At 37.5% G+C, this 25,414-nt stretch overlaps 1 protein-coding gene across 1 annotated transcript in view; it reads right to left on the bottom strand.

Annotated features, from left to right (window-relative positions):
* Positions 1-25,414, bottom strand: part of MYO3A (myosin IIIA) — a 129,063-nt gene that overhangs the window by 30,955 nt on the left and 72,694 nt on the right. The window contains exons 14-24 of the mRNA XM_085318306.1: positions 23,769-23,971; positions 21,573-21,671; positions 21,356-21,470; positions 18,466-18,592; positions 17,544-17,754; positions 15,604-15,751; positions 8,201-8,354; positions 7,033-7,121; positions 5,062-5,191; positions 2,259-2,338; positions 1,529-1,606 (exon numbers count right to left, since the gene is read on the bottom strand). Coding sequence (XP_085174432.1) covers positions 1,529-1,606; positions 2,259-2,338; positions 5,062-5,191; positions 7,033-7,121; positions 8,201-8,354; positions 15,604-15,751; positions 17,544-17,754; positions 18,466-18,592; positions 21,356-21,470; positions 21,573-21,671; positions 23,769-23,971 — 1,434 coding nt within the window. The remainder of the gene's footprint in view (positions 1-1,528; positions 1,607-2,258; positions 2,339-5,061; positions 5,192-7,032; positions 7,122-8,200; positions 8,355-15,603; positions 15,752-17,543; positions 17,755-18,465; positions 18,593-21,355; positions 21,471-21,572; positions 21,672-23,768; positions 23,972-25,414) is intronic.

Below are 25,414 nucleotides of genomic sequence, written 5' to 3' on the forward strand. Positions count from 1 at the left end.
CCTTATTGCCATATATTTGAAGATCCTCATTCATCCAGAAAGTAAATCATCAATCTAAGGATGAGAAGTTGAAGAGCAACAAGGCAGTAAATATCATCATCCCTTTGTTAGCCTGGAAGAAATTAAAGCCAACCCAGAAGAGGATCTGCTTAAACTGCTCTGGTCCAGCACATCCTGTTCATTATATAGGCTGACGGTGATACTATAAGTTGCCCTGTCAGGAGGAAACCTTTGAGGAGGGCAAAACTAGAAATGGACAACATCACAATTCAAGTCGTACTCTTCCTACCTTACCAGGGTACCAGACTATTAGAGGCGGTGCAATTTGTAGCTCCCCAAATGCCAACCGAGGTGAATTTGGCTGCAAATAATCTCAACATGTGTTTTATAAAATTGCTTTGTAGAAGGATCTTATTAAAACACAAAGGAGGAGACTCATTCCTCAAGATTCAACCTGATTCAACAGAAGCAAGCAGCCAGGAGGTAATGCAGTTCAGCAGTAGGTTAGATACATGAAGTTAGTGTAGGACGTCAAGAGCCATATGTTTCCTATTAAAATGTGCAATTCCATTATGGACAGAAGCTGCATCGTGCAGCAAAGTGTTTAATTAGTTTCTTCACTGCTGTGGCAATGGAACTCAAACAAGTAGGACAGGCTAATGGATCCATTTTTTAACTACCTGGTCTAGGGTGGCAGATGCTTTTCTCAGTCACCCACAGATTATTGCATATGAGTATACCAGTGGAATTGAGGGTGAATCCTTCATTAAGAGCAGTAGCTAGCATGATCTGGACAGGGATTTCCACTACATAAAATAGTAATTTAAAAGTGCAAATCACTTGCACTTTCGCAAATCACTTGCAGCATCTGCTGATAGATTTGCTAGTAATACCCTGAAGCACAGACATTACCCGAGCCACCTTTATGTTTTTACTGGAAGATATGAGTCAATGAGAGTTGGAAATTCAGAACTGAGCTGCACTGAGCCAACTCTAAGCCTCACTGCACAGGAAAGAATGCTCATCACAGCCATTTTCTGTGGCAGGACCAAGCAACATGCCAGTGCTAGGGAAAGTGAAGAGGACTGCCGAAGAGCTGCAGGGATTGACTTAGAACAGCCTCTAGACTGGTGATCATCAAGGTATTGGGGTGGAGCTCATGCTCTAAATTAAATTCGGCCCCTTGTTTCCAAGATTCTTAAAGAAAGGCCATACCACCAATGTTCAACGTGTCTTTATATCCCTTTGGGAAAAGCAGGTAAGTGAAAGTGAAGTTTAATATTGATCATCCTGCAGCACCATGACAGAAATGCGTCTATGTAACTGAGTCTGTTAAAGGTGAGGCATAACAGTATCCTCTAGACCTTTATATCATATGGTCCCTGTACCATATATGCAGCTCATAAACTCTAAATGGATCTCTGTTGACCCTAAGTGCCTGGGCAGAAGGACAGGTGGGTTTCAAAGGTGAAGGAATAAATATTCATTCCACTCTAGAAAAGTTTATGAAAAAAATCTGATATCTTACTCTAAAATAAGAAGCAACAGTCTGTGTTTTCATGCTGGTTGTCTCTCTTGGATGACGTCCGGTGTCTCCAGTTTCATTCTATACAGATCAAGAAAGACAATGACATCTCTTATTTCTACTGAGCCTGTAGTGCTCTTTTCAACACCACAACAAAGTGCTCCTCAGAGAACATCATTAATAAAAAAAAAGTATTTTAAAGTATTCTAAACTGCAAAAGTTACTGCATGATCACTAGCACAAAGTTGTTACATTTGTACATTACATTACTTTGCTACACAATATACAAACACCCACACACAGAGGACACAATCTGATAACTGAACATCTAAGTAACTGCCACAAATAACCTGACATGGTCTGAGGCAATGTCTGAGGTCCTGTCTGTAATTTCAGCACCACTGTTATTTTGGTAGTTCTCTACAGAACATGACTATACTCCAGACCAATATTTTAATCTCTCTTTTTGCTACCACAATACAGTTAGGAAGTAATTTTCTTTTCTGACATTGTTATAAAACTACAGCCAGAAAGAAGGGAAATGTTAGTTTTTTACCTCACGGAAGGAATATGAATTGCACAACACAAAGATATCCAGCTAAACAGAAAAGAAAATAGAAAAGGGAGAAAAACCAAGGAAGGGGTTACTTGCTTACTTTTAGTAGCAATAACAGTATTGCCTTTCTAGTTTAAATTAGGGTTTGATGCAGAACCATGGAATCCATTTTCTTACCTTAGTACGACTGATTGATTTCTGGGGGGTCCACATTTGGTAACTGATTGTAGTTTTGCTTTTAGTGTGTGCCAGGTTACCTGTAGGAAGATGAAAGAAAGCAACCTACCAAAATGCTTTGATCTCATTTATACTATGTAGAACCACATTATACCATGTTATTCAAGCCCCCAACATAATCATTTGATTATAAAGATTGCTGGCTTTTCCTGAGTATGTCCTTATTTCTGCTTTCACCCTTGGGATGGAAGGAGCTCTGAAGAAGCTGCACAAAGATGAAACATGGGCTGTATTTTTCCTCCCTCAGCACTTATGTCACCTACTAAAGAAAAAAAAAAAAAAAAAAAAAAAAAAAAAAAAGATGTATCTTATAGCACCCGTACTCTTTTACTCTAAGGATGGCATTGTACCAGCCTAGTTAACAATTATGACTTAAAATGAGGACAAATGAAATTTGTTTCCACTTTAAGGCCCCTTTTTACCAACTCCATTTATAAATGGTATAAATTAGTATACATGGAAATCAATCTCTATGGTTACACACATATTAGCTAATAAAATAAGGTAGTACCCTTCTCTGTCCCTGAGGGCAAGCGGCATAGGATGACTAAAGCCTATACAGCTAAATTCTATACTTTCCCCCTCTTCTAATCTCCCAGTAAAAATAGGGATGGCTCCTTCCACAAAGTTTGCTGGAAACCATCTCTGGCCTGTGCTTTCTCCTGAACTGTGCCTAGGCATTTCTGAGAGAATTCTAGCTGACATGGACCAAAATTGTTGCAGGGAGGCATGCCAACTATATTAATCAGAATGAGCAATAATATGGCAGTGTTTCAGCTACAGTTCACTGTCCCTACTTTGTTTACCAGCATAGACATAGTCTTATGACTCCAACACTGGTAGTCAAGTAAGTCAAGTAATAGCCTTATAATGACTTGAAGGACTAGGTGCATTGGAGTGGTTTATGCAGATACCGGTTTTCTGAAAGAATAATAACAGGACTTCTGAGCTTTACACAATGTCATTTTATGCTGATGAAACTCCAACCATTACTGCATGCTACCATTGCTTCTGCTACTAATATAACACCTCTGTAATCTCACTGTGCACTGTGAGACTGTATACAATCTCTCTGTGCTTACCTCTTATTCATAACAGGTGGACAAGACTTGGATGAACAGATGCAAGTATAATGCATTCCCAGCTAGAGTGCTATGTATTATGTGATGATATCAAGCGCTGAAAACTCACTGGGCTTAACTGAGCATCGTGGAGTGGGAAGGAAAGAAAGAGGATTACTCACACCTAACTAGCTATCTGAAAGTGAGGTGTCTACAGGACCCCACCATATTCAGTGGAGACAGGTACCTTCAGAGGAGTTTTATCCCATCCTGAGAGAAACACCTGAGACGGGCAGGATGGGCTGCACTCTGGATATGCTTCTACCTTTCCACTGATTCTAGATGAATAACTTAGACCAGAGACCTAACTTTTACTTGGCTGCATCTGGATGGTTTGTGGCCAGTTTTGAAAGCTCACACACAGCATTTAATAATTTTTAACAAGAAGACTAAAATAACTTTCAGGGTTACATTGCAAAACTTTACTTAAGACTTGCAATCAGTTCTTGGGACCATGTGGATCCTGAACTTGGCTCCATAGAAGTTATTGTTTAGTATCTTAACAGACACCAGGAGTCAAAAGATTCAGGGAAGCATGTTGTGCTCAGTGTTTTCCCAAGAGTATTGACTAAAAGTAGACCTTCAAGACCAAATATTGCATTCTACCAGCTAAGCTCCCTTTGTGAAGAGTAGGAGTTTTGCCAAAACCTCAGTTACTATAAGGTATGATAATCTTTTAGAGAAATTTCCATTAGGCTCCTTCAGTTCAACCTTCTTCCTGTTCTACTGCAAGTGCATCTCTCATGTAATTGTATAAGAAAGTAAATTTCTATACTGCCTTTTTATAGTATCAGTGCCCACCACACTGGAAGCAATACAACACAATAAGCCTTGCTTGGTTGTAATATATATAATATAATAACACCAGTTTCTGGGGCACTACTTAGCTTGGTGGTAGAATTTAAATACAGGACACAAATGATGTTTGCCATCTAGATTTTCTCATTGTAAGCAGACTTACCCATCAACCTAAAAAGGCAGGTAGGACACTGTGCAAGGAACCTGCTTCAACAAAGGTACTACTTTAGTTAAGAATAATTTTGGTAGAGCCACTCATATTCCTTCTCCCCACTTAAGAACTCCCTGAGGAGGGACAAACTTAAGTCCTTCAATCCAAACTTGGCCCCAGCTCACCACTGGTTTCCTGCTGTAAAGGACTGAGAGACTAGGGAAATAGAGAAGTGTCTCCTTGCTCTTTGCATTAGATGTTAGGAGCCTCAGCCTTGATTCTCTGCTGCTTTAGAGAGAAATTGTACCAGGACAAAATAGGCAGCATCCACACATCCCGTCCAAAAAGGGCCAGTGTTTTACCCGAGTCTTTCTGTTCAGTCCTCAACTCAAGTGATGTACTCCACTCTCTGTCCTGCTCCCCTAACCCAAAGAGGGGACCCTGAAAGGAGCCTTTACCACTTCCTTCGCACTTGACCAGGTCACTTGACTTGACTGGTCACTTGAACAGACCAATCCCTCCCCTGCAGATCAAGATGGCAGGGGCTCCATTCTGTATAGATTTTAGGGTTGGAAAGTTAAGCCACAAAGCGTATAAGGGTCATAGGAAACCCAGCAGTGGTCAGCACAAAGGCTAGAGAAGGAAAGCAGAAAGATTACCACAACAGCAGTACCTGTTTTTGTAAGAGGATGGGTTACTAATTGTCGTATAAGATTGTTTTCAGATGATCGGAGCAGCAGCACAATATCAGCTGGCAGAGTATCTCTGTTTTTGGCTAGGAATCCACTTGCATTATACAGAACCTGTTTAAAAAATACATTTAGGCATCTTCTGGGCTTTTGAAATGTAAGTGTAGATTTCAGCACCATGGCATGTTGCTTGTAATATAACAAGAGATGCAAACAGTTTTTCAGTCAGGAGGCTCGCTCTCTCTCTTGCAGTCTTTCTTGTGGTCACTTAAAGTTGTAACTTTTTAATACTGAGAACCATTATGATGTAGATCTCTAAAAGTAAATCTATTTCCCCAAAGTAGCTTGAAACATTAGGGAAAATGGGCAGATGCATTAATAATAGCTTTAGCTAGTGTGTATTTATCACAAGGACAATGGTGCTATAGTATTCCATTACACTAACACAAGTGTTAATGCACAGTTAACAATGTACTTACTTTCAGCTGTATCACACAGGACTACTGATGTGAACGTATAGTCTTTCTGACCCATTCAGATCGTGCTGTACTAGACATAGGACTTAATATCTCTTCCTAGACATCTCTGTATTAATTACAGTGGAAGTTTTCAAAATCACAAGTTGCACTTTGGCAAATGACATCTCTCTAAAAATTGCCTGGAATGGTGTAGTGCACCTAACTCAAAATGTACCTCTAGAGACCTATCTCGGTGATGCGTTAAAGGACCCACATATAAAACTGTGTCAGTCTTGGGACACCGCTTTTCAAGAAAGATTTGTATTCGTTCTAGAGAGTCTGAAAAGGTAGGGAAAGGGCAATGAGAGTGATCCATGGCCAAGAATGCATGACTGGCATATTTAAAACAGAAAAAAAAAATCCCAAATTCAAAAGCCAAACAGTAACAGTCTTAAATTACAAAAACAATTGTAAAGGAAGAGGAAATAAGTTGTTCTACAGGTCCACACTAAACAGGATTAGAAGTAATGAACTCAAATCACAGCAATGCATTTAATTTGGACAGCAGGAAAAATTCCCTGATGATAAAGCTTTTTGAACACTGCACATGCTGACTGGGTGCTGGTAAAATTCCAGCTTCCATGACTGATATCAAGAAGGGTACAATGCTGGCTGTACTTCTCAGCAGTGAGATGTGCCACATTTGTGAAATGTGATCACTTGGAGGTGAGGTTCAGAGGAGTTAGTGCAGGCCTTCTGTAACTGGCTGTCTTGTATAAAGGCAAGTTATCATCTGTCAGTGATAGGTAGTATCTTGCCTCTTTCCAGGCCAGCTGCTGCAGCACTGCACAAGCACAACTTACTTTCCTGTGTGAGACAGCAATGCCCACTCTATACTCCCTAAAAGAGCACAAAAGTAGCTGCGAGGTCCTGTTTCCATAAGGCAAGGTACAGCTGATCAACAGTATCTTGCCTTAGTGCACCAACAACTCCTAGCTCTTCCTCAATGTGTGAAGGCTAAATATCTTGTACAGGAGGGCAAAACTGCTGACTAAATGAAGCAGAAAGTAGGGCACGCACTAGCTGGCTGATGACAAGGGAAGGAGTCGAGAATTCAGGCAGATAGGGCAGAGGAGGTAGGGTTTGTGGTAAAAGGGAGGAAGAATGGATCTTTGGAGCAGCGGCTACATGGCACAAGGCTTTGAGGAACTAGGTGGAGGGACACAGAAATGCATTATATAATCACGATTTTTTAGTTCTGTTTAAATACAGTCAGTTTATTTACCTGGTGACATTTAAGAAAAACATGTTCCATTACTTTTTTTTGTGTGAGGGAAACTTTTCAATTTATTTTTGAGGTGTTGGTCATTGCCAACTTTTCCATGTCAGGTTTGAAGAGATGAACATTGGGAACCAATGCTGGAATAACTGACCTCTTACATTCCCTTCCAGCCCTATGATTCCACAATACCCAACTAATATTGTTAGGTCTCTTACCTTTCCTGCATAATGATAAATCCCAAAGGTTAGATCTACTCTTTTGGGTCTCCAAAAATATTTTGACTTCAAATTATCTTCAAATTTTTCTGAAAGGAAACAGACAGTTTATCTTACTGGCATCACTGTACAATAATTATGTTCTGAAGCCAAATCCCTCTAAGGATACTGCTTGTTTTCTCAGACAAACGCAGTAGCACAAAACAGACTCTAATGTTTTTAAGAAGAATGGTACCATGATGGTACCATAAAAGGCACTGTATGAGGAACATGGGGGCTCTTGGATCAGTCCCTTTGTACCATTTTTTTTGTGTGCCATCTCAGAAAATGCCTCTCTAAGCTTTTCGTTTTCACATATAAATCATTGTAGTAATCCTTCCTACCACACTTAGGAATTGTGAGAAAACATTTAGTAATTGGGTGAAGTGATCAGTTCTAGAGTCTATACAAGGGTAGACAGACAACAAGCTCATGTAACTGCTGTAGTATGGTCATAAAAAGCTTCTGTTACTGGATGTTGTTATTGGCTTTGTGACTGGATGTTGGTTTAAATCCTGACACTTTGCACATTCCAAAATAAGTAAAAAAAAAAACATTCACCTGTACAGAAATCCCACTAAAATAATTAAATCAACTGTAATTGAGACTATTTCATCAGCACTGAAATATTCAGGATCTGAATTATAACATATTTAGGTGTTTTAATTTTAATTTCTTTGTTGAAAAGCCTTGAAACATGATTTGCTGAAAGACACTGAGGATCAGGTTCATAGCCATTATCTTTACAGAGTCCCAAAACTCTTGCTTAGATATAGTCCAACAAAAACCTCAGAGCTGAACACAACTCAGCTTTGAAAACAATGTTCCTGGCATATGCACCTAGAGCTTTAACTCAATTTGATCCCTGTTTTTCAAGCCCTGCAGCTAAAAATTCCTGAGGGTAAGAGAGTTCAAAACCTGGATCAGCAGGTTAGGTTCATTTGTATGTGCATGTTTCTTGTATCAGCTTCAAGAATGCATCCAATCCTGCACTCATGCCTCCCTGAAATGTCCTGTGTGAATATGGGCTCATTGAAAACACAACTAGCATATACCCTAAACCGAACTCACTAAACGAAAATCGAACAGGGAGACATTCTGTGGCATATGAAATAAACCACACACTTACCTACAAGCGTCTGATCTGTTGCTTGGGGGAATCGACTTTCCTCATCCAGCAGGGACAATAAACCCATTGGTTTCTGCAGGAACATATCTAAGAGGGGCCTGTTGTCCTCATATTCTATAACTCTTGCATCAACACCTTCATATAGATATTCATTCTGTAACAAGTGACAAAAGACACATCTTGTCCATGTACACAGCACCACTTCAGAATATAATTCACAAACTGTCAATTGTACAAAATTAAAGCTACATTAAAAAACTATGCCAAGGGGCTAAAAACATCACAGTTTTGCAGAAACAAATGTCAACTGGGATGTGTCACACTGCTGAGCTATACATTTTAATTTGCCTTTGGATATGTAAGTTCTTCTTATGGTGTATTTGTTAAAGATGCTTCAAACGAATATGCAAGAATAAACAAACAAACAAACAAAAAACAGAGCTGAAGAACATATAATATAGTGTTTGCAGAGGAAGACCTCAGTGTCTATTTATTTTCCTGGTCTGCAGTGTGAAAAATATTTATTAATCATCTGGACCTATGTTTACATTCCCAATTCATTGCTCAGATCTACTTGATGTGCAGTGCCCAAAATTTGCCAAAGTGCTTACTAGATTAAGAGGCCTCAATTGTTCGATCCCTATCCTCAAATACTTGAAAAAGTTTTTACGTTGCCTACACTTTCTAAACATTAAGGCCCTAGAAATTGTCTTAGGTTGGCCACTATGGAATTTTCACTCCTTTTAAAAAAATAGGGAAAGGTATACAGCATGATTAGAAAACAATAGAGGACTTTTTTTTTTTTTTTTTTTTTTTTTTTTTTTTTGGCGAGGGGAGTTGCTGAAGTCTGCAAATACCATTGGCTTCCTGTGAGGCTGAGAAAAAACTAATAACAAAAACTGTGTCCACTATGTATTGCAATGGTTTTAGTTGGAAAACTACTTAAAAGTATACTTGAGGAATATGACAATGACTTTCTTTAATCCTTCGGGGAGACAGAGGCAGGCACAGATTTATCAAGAGCAGGAGGACAGAAGGGCTGCAGCCCCGCCATTATTTTTGTCTGGGTTCTATAACGCAGTAGCAGTTATCCACTGCACAATGCTCCTACGTATGCCACAGCTGCCTCTAGTCCTGTGCAGGCTGCTCCCCACAATATGGAACACATAACTAAGCCTTTTGGTTTACTTTAAAAACCATTCCTCTTCCAAAGGATAAACTCTTTTATCTTTTTTCTATTTATAGAAGTCTTGTATTAATATATGATGTAACATCACACGTGTTGCCCTGAATTCATTGTAAATAGAGTGTCACAAACATGATTGATATTTAATATTAATGAGTTCAAAGACCTCTAACCCAGGAAGAGCTCTCCTTATGTGTCATTCAATTTAACTTAAATGACAGTCAGGGGTGACTGAAGAAAGCAACACACTGTGTGTTTGGAAAAGCAGTTAACTGCATACAACAGAAAAGCACATGTTCTTAGATCTCATATCTCTTCATCTCTAAGTCAGAGAAAAACAGTAGAAAAAAAATCAATTACACTGTCCTGGAAATAGAGGGTCAAAGAAATAAATCTGCTTATCCATTTGAAAGAGAATACAAAATATATACCTAAACCTTTCTAATATCCAGACTTACATAATTTCTCAAGCCACTTTAAAGATAGACTGTGATTCAGCCTATGTGCCCATACAGAGAGTAAGCAGTAAGAATTTGTTTTACAGTCCCATACATGCTCCCATCTTGGGCACACAAAAAGTTCACCTATGTCTCCCCTGCAGCAGTGGACAGGTGGAGTTTTGCTATTCACTTTAATCAATGACCTGAGTAGCAGGGCAAGACAGGAGAGCAATAAATGCATCACTGATATAGGCAAGAAGTTAATTACGTATCTGTAGGAGCTAGTGGCAGGAAGGGAATGGGTCTACGTTACCTCCCGAAGATAACACTGGAGTAGGGGCAGCTTTACTGAGGACTATAACTGCACTGACACAGATGCTTCATTCATGAAACCAGCTGTTACTGCTTAAGATTATCAAGAGTACACTTAGGAGCGGGGAAAGGGATATCAGAAAACAGTGAGCGTTTCTGTGACACTGTTAAACAAGCTCTCACAGACAACACATCTAATGATTAACTTCTCTGAACTTTAAATGCTTGTGAGAAAGGCTCGTTAAGCATGCTGAAAGAAATCTTCCTTGAGACCGAGAGGACCTCTACAATAGCCGCACTACACCGCAACAGCAGTGTGTGCTCCCCTTCCTTACACTGCCAGTGCACAGGGCCTGACCATGAAGCTACATGACCACGCAGTCTTCTGTGTCTGTATCATGACAACTAAATGACGTAGCAGTGCTGCCAGTCCCTGCAATGCTAACATCTGCCTGGCAGGACAGGGAATGGGTTCACTTCATCACTGGCCACGGGCTCCTGGAGGAGGGCTGATAACCAAGCCTTCCAGGCATCACTGTGACAGATGACTCAGAAATAAGAGATGCCATATTACATTTTCTTACGCAATGCTGGTCTTCAATCATCATATTATGATAAGAGAAGCAAGGAGAAAAGCTTTCATGATGCACATCATGAAACTAATGCCATAGACCTTATTTGAATTAATAAGCTGAATCAACTATAGGATGCTGTAATCCTCAATGATGTTTTATGACAAGAAAGCTCCTTAAAGTAACAGTGGCTCATTGAAATTCTAAAACATAATCCACTAGACAGTGTTCCTAAAGATGGAATGTCAAAAGGAATAACTGAGTTATACTGAAACTTGGGCTCCTATCTTATCTCAGTATCACATGGTGTCCTCTTCGTGATCAAAACTAGTATTAGCTTGCGCAAACTGGTTTCACTTACTAACAAAAGAATTATTAAATGCATTAGGAAATTATCTTCATGCTTACTAAAAAAAAGTAATGGCTTTTTGATGAGAATGTGGTATGATGCCTCTCTGGTTTAAATGGAAACTCTGGAGACTTACTCAGAATGAACCTTCTTCAGCTTAAAGTAGAAGATTAAATTGTCAAGATGAATATAAAGTAAGCATTGCATGTATTTAATCCAAAAAGTAGCATCCTTCTGACATAACAATAAAATTACCCATTTCTAACCTATCTTTGATACTTTACATCATATCTTTCACTTGTTACAGCAGAATTGCAAATGAGAATGAAATGGGAAGGTTATCTGGGACCTTGCTACTTGCAGATTACGGAGCTGGCAGAGAACTAACTTACAGCACTCCCTTACATATAAGCAAAATACTTTCTTCAGGAATGGGACTAAATGCTGCAAAAGTTATGCTTTGCTTTACACCAACCTAATAAAAGTTCGTCTCAGCATTCATTCCACTTAACTACAGGCACAGAACAGAAGTGATTGAGAGCCCACATTTCTTTCCCAATCCACGAAGACAGAGATGCATCTGCTGGTCTCCACTGACTATAAGGAATCTAAACTAGTTTAAGACTATATTCACTATTTTGGCCCTTCTGTGTATTCTAACAGACACCATGAGCCTCATGCTGCTATGCAGACTATCCCCGTGAAATCTCTAGGTATACTCAACCTCTGTGTATGACAAAGCAACCTATGAAAGCTAGGGAATAACATGGTAACTGTTGCACCACTGGGACAGGCTGAAATCCAAAAGAGTATCTTAGCTCCAACTTCTGCTTATGAAATTAAAGGTAGGAGCAAATTAGCAGTTGGAGCTTGTGTGCTTGTTAAATTTGGACTCCTAACTTAAAAAAAATGGTCTGAGGGACAGTGATGCTGAACGAATTGTGCTGCCTCCTCTTAGTCCTTTAAAACCTGCATAGTGTGGGGAAATCCATTATAAGATACAAATGTTTTCTTTGATTCAAGAAAATTATACGACATCATTCTCACAAGGTTTTGATACAACCCATCTAGATTCAAAATAATTACCAGATTTCAATAGAAAACGGCCAAATTAAATATTGTATCTCATTTTAACCTACATATTCACTCAAAGAATTGATTTAATTCCAGATTCTCATTTCTCAATATAGAGCAAGGAACAGTTTTTCCAGTTGTCACTAAAAAATTAGCCCCGTGCAGCGGGTGACCACATGAACACTGTCAGGCTGAATACGTTCCCACAGGCATGGCTGAATGCCTATGGGTAGGTTATGTCCACAACCTCAACATCTAAAATACTGTATATCTGATGTTATGTATCCTGGACTGACCAGTGCTAACAAGCAGCACACTCAGGAACAATACCACACTAGAGGATTAGTGATACTGTAATACAATTTACACAAAAAATGAATTTTAATATTATTTTGAAAAGAAAGAAATATCTACTCTATATTTTCAGCAACAAAGAATTTCAAAAAGTGCAGCGCAGGGTATTCCCTGTAATGGCAAAATGCCATCTATTGTCTTGTATTCATTTTGCAAATATAGCTCTGGGCCATATATAATTTTGGACTAAAGTGTATGCATGAAGGGGAAAGTAATTATATTCCTCAAGAAACCCTATTACAATAACCAGAAGGCTCCCTTTGTGAACCTATTTTCTGTCTGTTCACCACATCTTTGGTATACATTGTATATATCAGTAACTTTGAGAAGATGATTAAAACCCTGCACAACCATATTAGGAGTACAATAGGGACAGTAAATGCTATGAAAAACATTCATATAAAGGATTTTTGAATATTGAACAATTCTTGTGAACTTCATTCCTGGTAGGCAATTTTCAGCATCGCTTGGTAGGAAGCTAAAGGAAAAACAGAAAGCACTTCTCACTCTGACTATCTTATAAGCAAAGGTCAATGGCCACCTACAGGAAAAAAAACAAACTCTTCCTTAGGGAAACCAGACATTGTTTTTCTTCATATATTACAGTTCCCTCATTCACTGCATCAATGCATAAAAGACACAGATGATACATGAGTAGCAATGGCACTTTTTCTTAGATCAGTGGATCTAATAGTACATTATAAAGCTTGTTTAGAATTAGTATCTCCATGTTACTGATGAGGTTGAGAGGTTCAGAGGTAGAAGCTGTCCTCAGTTTCTGCCCAGCACTTTTGCACAGAGCCTTGTAAGGCACTGTGTAATGTACAAGACACCAGAACATGAAACATTTGGTTTCAACCAAGATTTTTTTTTAACGTAGGAAACAAAAGATCTATAATGTTTTGATTCTTTATTGCACCAAGAGCAATGGAAGTGCATCAAAGGACACCAGGGTCTTTTATGTGAGATGACTGTGCTTGTCTGTCTGCACATTGAGATTTGGCAACAGAACCAATGGCTTGCTGATGGTGGTAAGAAAAAATGGGCTTTTGTTCTCTTTTGTTTTTAAAGATGCTACAGAATTCTGCAAGTGCCACAGATTTTAATATTAAGTACAACATGGCAGACACCAGTTTCTCTATCACTCCCCTTCCACTCGGGATAGCAGGTTACATTCTCTTTCACTTGTACGAGAGGAGAGAGCAGAGAAGAAACTACAGCTGTGCCAGACTGAAAGCAGTGACAGTAGCGGCACATCCAGGCCTTTTGTCTAATTCCTGATTTGCTGACATCACCTAACATTTTAGTGCTTTTCATCCTGCCTTGCCACTGACAAATATAAAAAAGAAGGAATGGTACAATACACCATGTTTTTGGTATGTTTATCATTTACTGAGCCACCTATATCACTCTGGCAAACATATGCTATTTACTAAGACATATGACATTCTTCATTAATTCTGCTAAGGCAACTATGCCCAGGGTGCTTATTCCTGAAGGATGCTGGGGGAGTGCTCTTTGCAATTCGCCCATTTAAAAGAGCAACTTTAAATGGTAATGTAGCTCTTAAGAGAGGCTGTTTAGGGAATGCCCTAAACAACAAAGCTTTGGATCTCTGACTATATCCTAACTTACTATCCCTATCACTTCTGAGGCTATATTTTTAGAAAGCCACATTCCCCAGGAAAGCAAAGCTATGAACATTTTTCAAATTTTCCTCCCCTCCTATGCTTTCTGCCACTGAAGTGAGCAGCAAGTGAAATCACACTGTCCATGAGTGAATCTGGACCATGTAGAGAATCAGTAACTACAATTGAGCAGAAAGAAGTTCCTTAAAATAACAATTACACCAATTTTCACTTTCTTCCTTCAAAAACCCTGTGAAACGGACAGTGTCCCTAAGGATTAAGAAATGGGGTGTCTCATACTAACAGGAAATCTGCAAGACCTTCTCTTGCCTTACTATCAACTCCCAACATAAGCAGGAAGAGAACATTATTGATGTTGACTTTCAAAGTAGCTTGAGAAAAGAACTGGGTTCTTATATAACCAGAACCCATATTATAGATATCGACATACACTTCTATATTTTCTTTTGCTTTCATAGAAATCATATTTCATGAAAGAAAACTACATTCTTTACCAACATCTGGCACAATAAAATCTCATTGACTGTTGCATCTTTAATTGCCTGGATTCTGTTTGGAATTAAGAACAACTCTTCAGTCTGTACTATTTCCTTCTTCATTACTTGGCCATCACCCCCAACAAGCTGTTAGAAACAGCAGTAGCCACGTGCTATTTTTATGTGAATTTACGTATTCGGAAAGAAGGTACCTAAGTAATTACAGTAGTTGAAGCTAATTTCTCTCTTAGATGGTATTAAGGACAAAGAAGGATTTGTGACTGAGAAATCTCCAACATGAATCTATTAAAAATAACTACAAGATCTAGAACTGCAAGACAGTATTTCCTGAAATAACTGGGAATAAAGATTTAAAGATGATTAATGTAATTTTCATGGAATTCTTTACAAAGTTGAGATGACCACTCTTTGAGGTGTTTCACTGTCCCCTTGAATCTCATTAACTTTTATAATTATGTTTCTATTCCTTTTCTCTGTTATACCTCAAATCATTTAGACTAAATCCATCATTATTTAGCATAGTCTATTTATTTCCTGAATAAGAGCAAAATTATTGCAAGATTTCCAGTCTTTAACAATGAAATTTCAATTTTCATTACGCTTGTTAGTAACCTATTATTGAATGCTACACTTTACAAATTATGTTACCACTCATTTACATTTTTTTACTGTAGAATTGTACATTACATCACTTGTTATTCTTCAGGAAAACAACATTTCATTTGCATCAGACTGATTATCACTGTATTCTGTTGCTTAGATACTGTAAATTTCAAGTTTAATACATTTTAACTGGGCATTTTACTTGCAAATAGCAATCCAGCAGTACTTCATACAATACATACTCAGAAAAAAATTGTTGTAATCGGCAATTTACAACTTGTTATGGAGAAAAAAACAGTGTAATTTCCTGAGAGAAAGTTTTTTATTTTCAGCAATACTAAACTTTATCAAAGTATTCAAAACATACCTGTTCCCAAGCAAAGACATGCTGATTGAAGTAGAACTGAATCTGTTCATTGGCAATGTTGATACAGAGTTGTTCAAAGGAATTTTTTTTGAAATTCTCAAAGCCAAAGATATCAAGAATTCCAATGTTCAAACCATCATCATTTCCACTGCAAAGATTAAATAAACTTTTTATTGTTGTATCTCAATTATTTTACACTGACTAGCTCCATTATTATTTCACAACAGCAGAAAATACGCCAAGTCTGTAAGGCAATTAAATAGGATGAATTTTGCTAAACTAGACTTCTCTTAAGATAACAAATTTTTATTTGAAGTATAGTAAGTGTACATAAATTCAAAGATGACTGTATTTGCAGACCAGATACACTGAATCATGTAAGTACAAAGTAAACTGATAATCATAGAGGATTTGTAATTTTCTTTCTAAAATAATATCTATTAGTCATTAATCTACTGTAAAAATCTCACTACAGTGCAAAAACAATATGCAGTTCTTTTTGTTTCTCTTGTAATAAAACAGGCTTTACTCAATTGTACCCTCAAATCAAAGAAATTCCATGCTGAAATTAAAGATTATTCCTTCGTATTATTTATCTTCAACAATTAAATTTGCTTATTTGAACATGACAGTCCAAAGAATGAATATATAGAACTTTTATGCATCTAAGTAACTAGTCTGAGTATTAAGTACTGGAGTGTGGTATGAATTTACACTACCAGTCAAATTCCAGATAAGTTTGAAGTTTTAGGCCAAGGAATTCTGAGAGCTATGTGATCATTTCTGCAACTTGAAAAAATATTAATACTTTTACCTACTGGCTGAAACAAAAAATAACACAAAGATATATTTTTCTAACAAACTGAGGTTGGCATTAGTATTTTTTAATAGCTAAATTTTTTTAAAAAACTTACTTTCTACCCACAAACCGCATTTGAGCTATATCTAAACATTGGGTTTTTTTTCACAAAATATATAGGTTATTAGGTATGCAGAACCTGCTTCAAGATACCTGTGAATAAGCCCCTTTGAGAAGTCAGTTTGAAAATCAAAAGTGTGTCATTTCAGAGATACCAAAAATACTTCCTGATCTTGATCTGAATTTTGTAATCATTTTATCTGTCTGGAAATTACACTTTGTGGTGAATAAACTGCTGAAATTTGTCTGCCCAGTTCCTTCCCAGAGCTAATTACAATAAACTAGCAAATATAAATTGTTTTATTACCACAAAACCAAAGCAGACCTCGGGGTTTTTGTACAGTGAACATTTTTGTACAGTTGAACCTCCACTTTCTCACGGTGAGTATTCAATTTGGAGAGAGCTCTGCTAGCAGCCAGAGAGGGCCCTGACCTACAGGACTCACAACGCAAGCTGCATTAGTCCTTCTTTGATGAATTTGCCTGACACAGTAGATCCTCATTCCTAGCATCTTTCTTGTTTAAGGACAGGTTGGGCATTAATCTCAGCTAATACATCTGGAAACCACTCTCATATATGTATTTGTAATAGCAACAGGACAAGCAACAACATGGGTGCAAATGAGAACAGAATTCAACCTGTATAATCAACAGATGAACATCAAGAGTTGACCCTGAGTACTATGAGTAAACAGGAAGAGAAAAAGGAAGAAGTGTTAATATGTCATTCAATAGTTACACACAGTTTACAATGGGATAACTAAGTAGACAACACATAGGAAAATAGCAAATGCCTGTATTATCAACATCTACTGCACTCCTACTAAATACTATAAACAGGACAAAAACTTCTTTTTTACCTGGTGTTGTCAAAAATAAAAAAGTATCAGAGAAAAAACAGAACAAAATAAAAAAGTATCAGAGAAAAAATAGAAGAGCTTAGTTAATTAAAATTAATGCTCTAGTGTAAAACATTAGCCTCACAGAAAATACCTTTTAATTCTGGAAATGTTTCCTTTACCTTAAATGCTTGTCAGGCTTGAGTAAACTATTGATGCGATTGACTATCCAACTGAAGAGACGTCCATACAGTGCTTTGGCCATGGCATCTCGGACATCGGTTGCTTTTTCCACGGTGTTGGGACGAATAATCGTTTCTCCTCGAGTCACTACACAATGAGAGGTGAGGGCCTCTTGCAGTTCATCTGCCTGAATACACAGCAAGGAAGCACCTAACAAGTAAAGTCATGAACATAGCTCAGAGACAGATTTTTGAAGGAAATACATGCATTGCTTTGGTCCAGGTTGCAAGTATATGTTACGAATAAGGGCCAAATCAAAGTCTACCATCCTCTGCTATCTTCCGTTCTTCAAAAAAGGCATGTGTCTTTCCCAGTTGCACAATATTTTTCTACCTATGACAAGGAAACATGTAAGAAGATAGTGTGAAGACTTAATTCTCTCCCCTCCTATAATTATTGAAAAAGAACAGTAACTTCCTTGAGTGTCTTTGCCCTCTCCCCTCCTCTGCCTCTTGCAACCTACAATGTGAGGTATCCCTTCCAAAGAGTAAACTGTATTTCATTGTATACAGGCAGAGAGTAAGTAATGAGGCTGTGGAAAAAAATAACGAAAAAAAAAATCAAAATGTTCATAAAGTTCTTCATAAAATGTTCAAAATATCTTGAAAAAAAAAATCAAAGATTTTCTTTTCAGGCATCTCCAGTATTTATCATGTTTTCTGAATACCACTATCTGGTTAGTAAAATCAGGCACATAAAATGGAAAACTCCTTCTGCAATTAATTCAACTTCAGTATTTAATTATTCTTGCCAAATTTCCACGTGAATACAGTTTTCAACCTTTTTGCAGTAAAAGACATTGGTTAATAAAACACTAAAGGAAGTAATCTTGAATCAAAAAAAAAAAAAAAAACCACTCACAATTCTCAAGGGCTGCTGGATTGGAAATGTTGCTCTTGTCAATCATATGTTCAGATACCACTGCAGAAAATTCAATGTTACCCACATTTAAAATGGCAGCCAGAACACTGTACACACTTCCAAGTTCCTGAAAGTATATTAAAAAGATGTAACACTTAATAGCCTGACAGATTTGTCACTTTGGTTTGTGTGACCAGCATGCTGTTCTGTCGAGTGTGTTGTTTCCTATACCTGGAACAATCACTTTTTCTCACTTGTCTGCCACATGCCCACTACTTTTAGGAATACTTTCTTCAGTAATTTTTCTCTCTTCCATACTTGGTACAAGCCTCTTTCAAGCATAACATCACCCAAAGAGGCCACCCTACAGGACAGGACTGACACGGAATAGGGGAAGCACAGAACAGTGGTGAACATAATCCTATTACATGGAAGGAATTCAGAGGTTATTTATATCCACCCTTCACTGTGTCTGCAGGCACAACCTTGACAAAAACTGTAATCAGTTTACAGTTCAAACTGTAACTCAAACTCAACAAAAACTGTAACTGTAGACTCAAATCAACAAAAATTTCAGATATCTCCATCTAAGCTCAGGATCATGGAAACAAAGGTGCTCCAAATGATAGCTCTGCTGCAGCTCCCACCGACATCAACGGGGAGATGGGAGAAGAATGAGACCTCACGTGGCTGCGATTTTGCAAAGCCATTAACCTTTAAAATGTCATTAAGGAACAGTGTGCCCACTAAAGCACTTTGGCATGTACTTTACTGAAGCATGTGCCTGGTTTCTACAGAATTCAAATGATTTAGCAGGTTCCAAAAAAGGATTCTGTCTTCAAATAAGGCTAATACTAGTCTGCACAGTAAAGTGATATATACAATAAATGATTTTAAAAACTTTTACATGACAAATTAATACTCACAATTAATGAAATATTGCTTTCATTGCAGGTTTGACTTAGATTCGAACTATGAACTTTCAGCTGTGAATTTTCATATGAACTGTGAACATTTCTCAGTATATTTTATGATCTCTGAGTATTTTCTAAGGTATTTCTGTAAAGCAGGCTAGGTTTTAAGCTAGGAATCTGGGATACTATATATTCCAAAGAAAACATAATAGTGTATTTCATAAGCAGTAGTTTGGCAAGTTTTACAGCGGTTTCATTAGGAGCAGTTTTGTAAGTTTGACTAGTATAGACTTTTCATAATACTACAGCATTTTATCCCTAATATTTAATAATTTGCTGGTAGTGTCAGGCATCATTTACTCAGATAAAATCCTTCATTGCTCTAAAAGACCTGATCCTGTTTTCAGCACATGCAGAAGTTAATGTAGCAGTTAATAAATTAATTATCCCAGTGACAGCAAGACAAACTAGATAAGCTCACTCTAAAAAATTATGCTCTAGATAATTGCCTCACAGTTTGTCTAGGTTTTAATCAATTATTTTCATTTTAAGCTTAGAACAAAGATGAAATGCAAAGAAATAGATAGCTTGACTTCTGCCATTATGTTGTACAATATGTATAGCTGCTGACATTTTTGTGCCCTTTTCCAGTGCATGTTAAATCTAGGTTGATCTGTCTCATACAGAATGGTTCCTGCTCACCCCAGGCAGTCATTTTCTATTAATTTTGCCATGTGGCCTGAAGTAAAACAGTGTGATTTTAAGACAGAAAATATTGACAGTAGAGTTACCATTAAAGCATGTCAATCAGTTAAAAATAAAATTAAAAGAAAATATACTTAGATCTGAAATTTAATTGGAGTCAAGAAGGTTTTCTATCCAAGTTTTCTGTGAATAAAATACATGCATATATAGAAACTTGTCTGTACACTGGATGAACGTTAAAGCATAAGGCTGCATTACTGAACAATTCATTTAGAGAAAGAACTCATTCAGTATAGATACAGGTTAGATAGATAGATCAGACAATTACAGACTAGATAGCTATAGATAAAGATTCAGTATAGATACAGTATCCTTCTTTCACTGGAGGGAAATAATTTATGCACAAATACACTTATATTTCTGGCAAATAGCCATCACTCCACCATGTGGACACCATGAGTTCACCTGGAAGTGCTGGGAAGCTTCATGCAGGCACAATCCAAGAACTCAACAGAGTGCTGCTACCATTCGGAAATAAGTTAACCACTCCTTTGCTGATGGTAGCTTTCTCTGCTAGCTGCTCTGTAAGCAGAGAAGGTAATGCCTCCTTCACAGTTCTTGAGAGATTTACTCAGAAAACCCATACAGTCCCATAGAGTTGCCTTGTATCTTGTTTCACAGCTCAACGAAGAAAAAGACTTTTCTATTTCTTCACTCTTGCAATCAACCACTCAACCTCAGACAGGCTAATTCATCTGTAGCAAAGGTAAGACAGGGCTAACACGGATGGGGTTGACATGTGATCAGAATTCTTTTGCTTAAGATACTCAACCTAGGTCTGAGATTGCGAGGAGTCTACAGGTAAACAGTTTGTCACAGATTAACCATATGGTGGCTAGCTGAGTTAGTCAAATGAAGATGCATGCTAGGAGCACATATCATGGCCAATGACACAATTCTAACTGGACCTTCAAAATTTAAGGACAGTCTCTTTCTCTTCTGGATGGGTACCAATTCTATGTTGTTGCTATCCAACAAAACTGAACAAAAGAAAAGGGAATACAAACAGACTTGATACCTTCAAAAATTAAATGTAGTAATATAACAGTAAAATGAGTATGCAATACCCTAAAGCTAAAGGAAGAAAAATAACAAGGGAGACTATCTGAATGTTTTATATAAGTTTCTCCTGAGCAAGGTACCTATTAAAGTTCAAAAATAAAAGAAACAAAGAAAGAAAAAAAGAAAGAAATAGGCTTATCAACACTCACCTCCAGTGTAAAACCTATGACTTTGAAGCACTGTTCAATTAACTCAAACTGGGACTTATAAAAGGTATTGTTCATAAAATCTTGCACTATTCTGAAATGATCATTTTGCAGATATCTGAAAGAGTTGACAGGCACAAAGTTAGAATGTAAATGAGATTGAGAATTCAATACACTGCAATTCTTAGTAACCAATTCATGTAAAAATAAACTGCATTACCTGGGAGGTCTGTATTCTGGCAATTTATAATGTGCCAATTTTTTCTTTTCTGCAAGACCAGCATAAATATAATAAAAAATATGGAAATTTTTCTCTCCTCTGAAAAAATAGAAACAACAAACTGTGTTAGTAATGTAACAATGTTACATTTACTGAAGACATAGATGCTATTATAAAATGTTTTTTTAACAGGCAAGACTTTCATCTCATGCAAACTGACAGAGCGCTCTGAAATGTGCTGTATTTCGTAAGTTCATGTGAACTGAACATCCTTGCTGTAGCATAGTGCATTCATTTTGAAGCTGCTCATGTGGTTGCTCTGTGCCACAGGAAGTTAAATGCCATCCTGCCTTTGATGAAGTTGGTAGGTGCTGGGTCAGATCTTGTATGCTGCCTCAACCACTCTGATTAATTGGGCAGTTCAACCTGCAGATTTTTTAAAAAAGCTTCTGCTCGTAAGAGAGCTGTGCACTCCTGATTCATTTAGTCCAATATGTTTGCTGAGTCCTTTAGCTCTGAACCAGGAAAGGACATGAGTGGGCACTCATGTAAGGGCCTTATGACTTGTAAAGCTTTGCCTAAAAGTTAGGTGCCCAAATTCAGGACAGAAGACTTACTTGCACACCCAAGGTTCTTGTGCATCTTATGAAGAACATCTACACGTTTAGGTGAAAATTCACAACCACCACTAAACACTGAGATGTCCAAGTTGGTCACTACAAAAGGACAAAAATGGATTGTGCTCAAACTTCTGGGTTCTGCATGTGCTAAACTGGTTCCGGTTTTGCACTGCTCCCTCAGTGCCCATGATTCCTCACTATCCTGATCGTTTTTGGATTACCTTGGAAAGGTGGGAGATGCAGGCTCAAAATTGCTTAGCGTGAAGTGGGCCTGGAACTTGGCCAGTTTTCTGCAAAAAATTATTCCTACTGTCCAACTGAGTTTGGGAGTCATGTTCTCCCAAAAGAGCACAACAGACTCCCCTTGCAGCACAGGTACCAACATGCCAGTTCCCTGCACTGGTATGGCTCTACAGACCAGCAACACGGTGAGCTCAGCGAGGAGGCGAATGCACTGCTGAATGCAAACGGCCTTCAGGCACTCTTGGAAGTTTATGCTTCAGCCTCCTACAGTGCCCCACACTAAAGAGCGCAGTGGCACTTTTCTGTGAATTCAGACATCTAAACACCTACCTAAACAACATCTGAGACATCTAAATAGTTTGCTGACTTCCTATCTCAGCATGCAGGTAAACATAAATACCAACCGACAGAAACAGAAACCCACGAAAAGTTATGAAAAAGTGTTATTTTCTTCTGAAAAAACAGTTTCTGAGATTATGTTCAAAAGGGGGGAAAAGAACACCTCATAAAATTGTATCTAACTTTAAACTGCTTATTAAATCATTCTAAATGATACTTAGATGTTTTTATGTCACAATGGCAACAAGGTCTGCAGAATTGCAAGAGTAAAAATGCATACAAAATCAGCAGGGGGTAAAATTTAAATCAATGACAAAATTCCTTACCCTAAACTCTATTTTTCCTATTGTTATTGTGACAGAAAGAGAGTTGCTAAAATATTTTTTATCTAAATATGGTTTATATTAGGATAGCAAATACATTTCAAGAATTTAAATTCATTGGAAATGTCATTTAATTTCTCTAATATTTTGCATTATGATACATAAACACATGACAGAGATGGATGTATATAGGTTAATAATACTTTAAAAAATCTATTTTATTTGACCAAAACTCCAAAACTAAAAACAAACACTTTGCAAACAAAAGCTGTAATATTAGAGGAAAAATAAAGGAATTTAATCCAAGATATGTATTAATACTAAAAGCTTTCTTCAAACTTCCACAAAGATTTTAAAAATTAAATTATTAGAAAGATTTGATTTCTTTTCACATTCTGGTATTCTTTTTATATATCATACATGCATTTTATTTTATTTCATTACTTAATAATGAAATAAACAACAATATTTGTTTAAAAATAGCGATAATAAATAATGAAAAAATATGGAAGTATTTTTCAGTTAGCTTACAGACTTATAAGCTATTCCTATGTCATTAATTAGAAAAAATTCCAGTACCTTATTCATCCTTCTGTTTGTCCCAAGATAATTTCCTGAATTGTTGACCTACTCTGTAAACTCCAAATTAGGTCAAATATTTTTATACTTACACTGCCTGGTGGACAACTCTGGATTTTTCAAGGAGGTACTCTGAAATCTGAGCTCCTACTACAGTGCCACCACAAGTGAATTTCATTTCCAAATATTTTCCAAATCTGCTGGAATTATCATTAATGATAGTGCCTGCGTTTCCAAATGCTTCTACCAGGTTATTCACTTGGAGGATCTTCTCCTGTAGAGTCCTGTTATTAGCCTAGTTATGAAAAAAGCTTTGCTGAAAGTTACCAGTAATCATCCCAACATCTCCATTCTTAAATGTTTCTTTCCACTTATAGTATCATGAATCGTGACTTATATTATGTATTTTTAAAATTCACATTTAGACCTAAGGATAAACAGTAGACTTTGAATAGAGAAAGAAAGATTGAAGGGAATTCTACATGTCCAGCTTGATGTACATGACCTCCTTGGGRTTACTTCAATACCTCAAGCTGGAGATAAGCTTCAACACAGAAAAGATCAACACTGGCAGCTTTGTTACAGTGAATGCACACCTCAAAGTACAGCTTCAAGGTTGTTAGCAAAGTTAGGCACATCTCACACCTTAACTCATTAGTATACTTGACTACAGTACTGAAGGTGCTGTGGCACAGGCTAACAACTCTAAACTATGCCTACGTAAGTATTAGATCATGTTCTCCTCATTTTCAGTGAAATTGCAAGTGCATGAACTAGTTCAGAGCTAGCTCACACATACCCATCTGAGCACGTCTCAGTAAGTAAGTAAGGAATGTAAATGATTTCACAGGGGAAACAGTTTCACCTACTATAGACAAACGCAGTCTTTGAGTTTTCATCAATCACACTGACCAATTAATTTTTCTCTTTAGATGCTCAGGTCCCTACCTTCCCACGGATCTCAGAGAGACATGCTCCTGCAGGCCCAAGAAGGCATCAAAACACAATGTAATCAGTTGTTGAAAGTCTTCTTTCTTCCACTGAATGTGCCACTATTTACATACACCTAGCATTTGATACACCAGACTTTCACAAGCTGACCCAGATGTGGATATCCACTACACTTGTGAATAAAAAGGCACATCATTAGACCAGTCATTCTAGTGTGAATGATGTGGAAAGGCATATATATACCATGAAACCTGTCACAACATACCGGTCTGCAGAATTAAAGGCTGGCTGAAAGTGGTAACACACAGAATTATATAAGCATAGTGGTGGTAACAGAGCTAATTAGTTCATGTGCTTCATCACCCTGAGACGGCCAGCCTGCTTTTAAGATACTGCTGCACGGTACCACATGGATAGGCCATCTTGCTTGAAGCTGACTTGGGAAATGTAAAAATGGCATTTGATTCAGACAATTATGTTGGTCACTTCCCAGAATGACCATATCCCACTGACAGCAATTTAGTTGTGGAGGGAGGTGAAAAGCTAGAAGATAATTTTATTTAGTACAGTTTGGGTGACCTGAAGACAATCAGAGAATGAAGAAGTCACAGGCCTCGCTGCAATGGGTACATCCTTACAGAAATATTTCCAAGTGACCCTAGTTCAGGAGGAAGGAAGGAAGGAGTAGGTGGATCATCATGTTCCAGTCTGTCCTTACAGAAGTTCTTCAGAAAATATATTACAGTCTTGGTCCATTACCAATGCGCTGTTTCTACATTCAGTCAAT

This window comes from Rhea americana, unplaced genomic scaffold (genome assembly GCF_003343005.1).
Source record: "Rhea americana isolate MKP2758 unplaced genomic scaffold, rheAme1 scaffold_53, whole genome shotgun sequence".
NCBI lineage: Eukaryota > Metazoa > Chordata > Aves > Rheiformes > Rheidae > Rhea > Rhea americana.